Source organism: Penaeus japonicus, unplaced genomic scaffold, assembly GCF_977035675.1.
Source record: "Penaeus japonicus unplaced genomic scaffold, GWHDUDI00000001_assembly GWHDUDI00000025, whole genome shotgun sequence".
Taxonomy (NCBI): domain Eukaryota; kingdom Metazoa; phylum Arthropoda; class Malacostraca; order Decapoda; family Penaeidae; genus Penaeus; species Penaeus japonicus.
In genome coordinates, this window is record NW_028234427.1 from 17,091,721 (window position 1) to 17,097,377 (window position 5,657).

Genomic DNA, 5,657 nt, shown 5'->3' on the forward strand with positions numbered 1-5,657 from the left:
TTATATTGTTTTTAACCCAATACCACCGGCCGCCAGCCACAGATGGCGATTATGTAATATGATAGCGCCGGGTGCCGGCATAGGCCGTCAATAATATAATTGATTTAGGCCTATGCGTTCGAGAGCCCCGGCATTGAAGCCATAAAAGACAAAACAGTCCCAGCGGAAATGGGTTAACTTCACCTGTAGGACATAGAAATATTAATATTTTATATCCTGGATTTTTGTATCTGAATTATAGCTTCTTGATATACCTAGTCATAAATGATCAAGATAGTTTATTTCTATACCTAAAGGATGACTGCTCCTGTTCCATTCCCTCAAATTATCTAAGCACAGATAACTCTCATATAGCCTCAACTTTAGTAGAATATAATTAAGTCAATAAGAATGTCTTTAATGCTCAATATACTGCTTGTATAATCTTGTTACTCTAGGCAATTATTTCCAATAATTTTGTACATCTTGGATATTTAGTTAAAATCTTGTATGCAGTTAATCAAGAGTTGTTGTTCCTTCTACAGAATTTCCAAGTTATTATCCCAGTCCATTCTAACATTTGCAGCTACATTTTCCATGCATAATAATGATCCTTGGCCTTAAGCTTCTCCTTATATCTACATATAGGGCATGTTTCATGGGTTGCAATCACTTTTGTGATGCACTTTTCATTTTGTTGAAATAACAAACATTATTCCTTCAGTTTTTTAACTAGAACATCGTATCAAATGCTAATTAGTATCGCATTGCTATTATACCGTATACTGACTCATATATCATACCCAAAGTCTGGCAAATAACAGAAAACTCAGAAAATCATAAGATGCTCATGCTTGGATTTATGTCTTCAGCTGTGACCCACTGTAAAGGGGTTAAACCAATGATAAGGTTTCCAGTTTTATAATATCAATTTTTATTCAGAACTGATTTACAACAATACTGGTTTAGAAAATAATACAATTCCTGTGACTAACAATATATTACATAATACGCAAGTATCATGTGGACAATAGTATCATCCTTTATCTTGTACAAAAGAAGATTATATCAACACAAATATCATTCATACTTTCATTTTTCTCACTCTCTCTCAATACATTTAAAGGTATTCCATTTTCACCTTTTATGACTTACTGACGAGGTCTTAGGGCACACTGGGAGGTAGCGCTTCTTTATTCTTTTCCTTATATGGACTAGAACTGAAGCTTCTTTGCTAAGGAACCTGAAAACAAAAATTCCTGAGTCAGAGCTAATTTTCAGTCACTATGAGAGTAGAACAGAAAGTTGCATGATCATAAAATAAGAATTACTACAAATAATTCTGCTGTATCTTAAAATTGAATTGATGGCAGAACTTTTACTCATTAACAGTCAAATAGTCAGAGATGTGAATGTAATAAGGTAAAGACTTGCCTCCAAAGCCAGACTCCTCTATAATCTTTCGCTTGAGGGAAGGTTTCTCTGCCTCACTCCTCTGTCTAATGGTTGGCGGGAGAGGAAGCAGGGGTCCTGGTGTCGGGACTGGCTTATTGCTGGAGATAAGAGGTACAAAGATGATTAATTGTAATCCAAACTAATAAAGAAAATAGGAATATAAAGAGGGCTAATAAATATATACACATGAAAAATATCACCATAGCACATGCTTATATCTACCTGAAATATTCCATCTTCAGAGCCTCAGTACAGCTGCATCGTTTCATGGGATTGATAGTGAGCAAAGACCCTAATAGCTGGAGAAGGTCATCACTAGCAGCAGGGAAGAGGTCTCGCAGTGGGGAACCCTCAAAATGCTTGAATGACACATAGTCAGGAAGCTTTGTCATGTCCTGCAAAGAGTGATGTCCATTATTAGCTATTTCTGCTGCTTTTTTACATTAGTCAAATCTTATTCTACTCTTAAGATTATGCATAAGTTAAGTTGAATTACTGTTAGATAAAGGATACTAGAGGCTAGTGAGTGTTCGGAAGGATGTAAGCTCCCTTTTCCTTTTGCTTCAATGGCCTCCTGGCTTTAAGGATGGAATCTAATTTTCACTTTTGATCCAAATGATCAGATTTGATTCTTTGCTCTCTGTATGAAACAAGATTACATCAATCCACCCATGTACAGAATCACATGCACAGTCATTAAAATAAGTATAAAAAATCAAAGAATGTTTTTCCTAGTTACTAATTCATTTTTCTAGAAATATATCCAGAATAAAAGTTGAAAAGCTACAAAATCTCACAAACATGCATGAAAAACATATCTTAATTCTGAAGCATATTACACTTTCAATTCAGGTAAATAAATTATTATAATGTTGTTAAAATAACCACACCACCACATAGTTAAATTACCTAAAACAAACCCCAAGGCAAAAAAAAAAAAAAAAAAGAAGAACAAACCCGCCAGTCATCATCGCCAGGAGTCCCAAGGGCAGTGAAGATCCTGGTGAGCTGGTCTAGGTCAGAGTCACCTGGGAAGTAAGGGCAGCGGACCAACATCTCCGCCAGGATGCAGCCAATGGCCCACATGTCTACCCCTGTGCCATAGGATCGTGCCCCAAACAGCAGTTCAGGACTCCTATGAATCAGAAAAAAAGGATGTTTCGAGTGTTGTAAAGTTTACTAAGTAAATCATCTTATTTCATGAGGATTTTAAACTTTGTAAACCCAAACTTTTTTTCTCTTTTCTTTTTTACTATTCTGTCCTCTTAAATAAATAATTATTACATTATATCTGTCAATCCTGTCTGTCAAATTCCCTTAGGAAAATATATCTAAAAATCTAATGAGTAACACAATTTACTAAGCATGAACATGACTGCATGAACTTTACTTTACACATATAAAAATGTCTGAAATATTTTCATACCAATCTTTACAAAAATCAGAACAGTTAGAGGAAAACTAGATATCAAGAATAGCAGTTACTACAATCTACAAAATTAGCCCAATACTCACCTGTACCATCTTGTGACAACTTGATGTGAATACTGTCTGTTGGGAGAGCCAAAGAATCTTGCAAGACCAAAATCACCAATCTTAAGTATGCCATCTGAATTGACCAGCAGGTTGTTTGGTTTCAGATCCTGAATGTGACAGAGGGAAAAAAAAAGAAGGAAAGGGAGGAAAAGGAGGAAATAGAAAGGGAATAAGAGAAGTCAAGATTAAATCAAACATCATATCAATTTTAAAAAGTAAATTACATAGCAAATAAAAATACATATATAAATAAAAAGCTCCCCACAGAGACACTCATGACTAAAGATATAATGAAATCCTTCAAGAAAACAACGTCTCCTCATTCTCTCTTACTCTGTGTAGAATCCAGTGAAGATGCAGGAACTCCAATCCTTTTAATGTCTGAATCATGTATGCTTTTATGTTGGACGGTGTGAGGATGATGTTGTCCGTGTCCTTGATAATCACCTGGTGGTAAAAACAGGAAAAAAAATAATACAATGAAAGCATTAGAAATGGTATGAGATATAAATGCCAGGCATGTTTTGCATACTTACTTTGAAGACCATGACTGTTGCTAAGTATGAAAACAATGAGAATGACAATACTTAAATGATATTAATAATGATCATAATAATATTAACAATAAAAATATTAATGATCATAAAAATAATGGCAATAAAAATGATCAATACACAGAAAAAGAAACAAAAAAAACAGCAGCCTCAATCACACTCACCTCTAAATCAGTATCCATAAAATCAAACACCAGCGACACATTTGACTTGTATCCAAAGACATCCAGGAGGCCAATCAGGTTTGGGTGGTGGACCTCCTGCAAGAGTTTGATCTCTCGGAGAGCGGTTCGGTTGATGCCATCCCTTGCCTCCTCTCGGCTGCCAAGCTTGATCTAAAGGAACCATTAAAACAGTATGGAATTATCACTGAAATTAATTTATAGGGATGAATGGAAAAATAAGATAAGTAATAGTTATATAGTAATTCAGTTTACTTTAGTTCTCTGAACATTGTACAATTAAAAGTTATATCAAATATAATGTCTTCAACTATAACACCTTTTCAACAGTTGCCTTTTTTATATCCCTGCTAATTCTTATCCTAAGCAAATATCAATGCCTAAACACTCTGATTTCACACTAAAGTAACTTTTGCATCTGTTCAATCCACCCTTAAATTAAATAAATTAAATTTGCCTAAATGCAAAAAACACATGAGAAAAAATGACAAATCAGACAACTAGCTTTGAGTGCTATAATCATGGTACTTACCTTTTTGACAGCTACTATCTGTTTGGTCTCTACATCAAGGGCCTTATACACAGTAGCAAACTGGAGAGAAAAACACAAGAATCATATAATGCTGGCCTCAGATCTCAAACTTTTTTTTATCAAAAACTATGGGTAATATGGAAATCTTATTTAATTAGGAAATAAGATTAAGTAGCAGAATAAAAAAAAAGAATATAGTTGAAGAAATTGTAAGATAAAAAAAAAAAAAAAATTATTTCTCATCTAGCAGACAAATAGTGAGGCCTAGGCTAACCAGACAGAACACATGGCTAAATAAGTGATCAGGTGAGCCAAGCTAGACTTCCCAAGTTTTAAAAGGTAAAAGATTTGTGAAATCCTTATCATGTGTCTTCAAGATTTGGGACACCCTTACAAAAGCTCATCTGAGCATAAATTCTGTTTATTCATCTGTCAGACAGGAGGTCCCAATCAGTAAAAATAATAGCTGTATAAGTAATAACAATAATCATAACAATGTTAACAATACAGATAACAATAAATGACAAGCTGTTTTATTTTTAAAATATTATGATCAAAGCCTATATCTGCTCATAGGCTAATAAGTAAATATTACAATATATAAAACAAAGCATGGTCTTAAATTCATGGTTGGTCACACTAATCAACAAGAATAGGATTCTGTAGATAGATTAAAACTAATGATGATAAAAAAAGTACATGAAATAATATTCATTAGACAATTTAAAAATTCTGCACTAAGTAAAGGTATGCCCACTATTGCTTATCGAAATCTGAAAATCTATGCTAGGGCCATACTGGAATCAGTGATTCCTGTCCACCAGAGATGTACGTCAGGACCAGACTTGATAAACGCTAAGCTCATGTATGCTACATCTTCGCCTAAAATAGACTTTGGGCCCACCGTATCTAGTGTGTCATAATACCTTGGAAATTGGGAATTCAATTGCTATTGGCTGTGGTGAAGGTTTGTTAGCCATGCCTCTTGTTTCTGCATATTATTTTTGAAACTTCTTAACCCATTCGCACCGGATGACGTGCTGACATGTTTCATGGTTTTTGCGTCAGACGTGGGTGATGAGATATCTAGGCAAAGCTGGCGATCGGGGTGAGCGAGCAGGCAGCCCAGGCTCGCAGCTTGTGCACCTGAGAGTCTTGTGGCGTAAGGCTTATGCGTTTGAAAACCCTGGCATTACGACCATACAAAGCCGGAATCGCCCCAGTGTGAGTGGGTTAAGGCTATAAGACCTTTACAGCCATGACATTAGTTTTCCTCAATTTTTGTCCTGTCCTTGTCTCAATTTTAACTGATATCTTTAAGCCAATTGCTGATCAGAACACTCCAAAATTAATATAATATGTCTGGCTAGGGCCAGATATATCCCTCATGCAAAAACATCTGTCACATATATTTTGGTG

The 5,657-nt window shown here is 35.1% G+C and overlaps 1 protein-coding gene across 1 annotated transcript in view; it reads right to left on the reverse strand.

The window, feature by feature from the left end:
- Positions 1 to 896: 896 nt before the first annotated feature.
- The window catches only part of Cdk7 (Cyclin-dependent kinase 7), a 6,303-nt gene continuing 1,542 nt past the window's right edge, over positions 897 to 5,657 (reverse strand). The window contains exons 2-9 of the mRNA XM_043014762.2: positions 4,239 to 4,298; positions 3,689 to 3,859; positions 3,304 to 3,417; positions 2,950 to 3,077; positions 2,392 to 2,569; positions 1,657 to 1,829; positions 1,414 to 1,532; positions 897 to 1,222 (exon numbers count right to left, since the gene is read on the reverse strand). Coding sequence (XP_042870696.1) covers positions 1,194 to 1,222; positions 1,414 to 1,532; positions 1,657 to 1,829; positions 2,392 to 2,569; positions 2,950 to 3,077; positions 3,304 to 3,417; positions 3,689 to 3,859; positions 4,239 to 4,298 — 972 coding nt within the window. The 3' untranslated portion in view covers positions 897 to 1,193. The remainder of the gene's footprint in view (positions 1,223 to 1,413; positions 1,533 to 1,656; positions 1,830 to 2,391; positions 2,570 to 2,949; positions 3,078 to 3,303; positions 3,418 to 3,688; positions 3,860 to 4,238; positions 4,299 to 5,657) is intronic.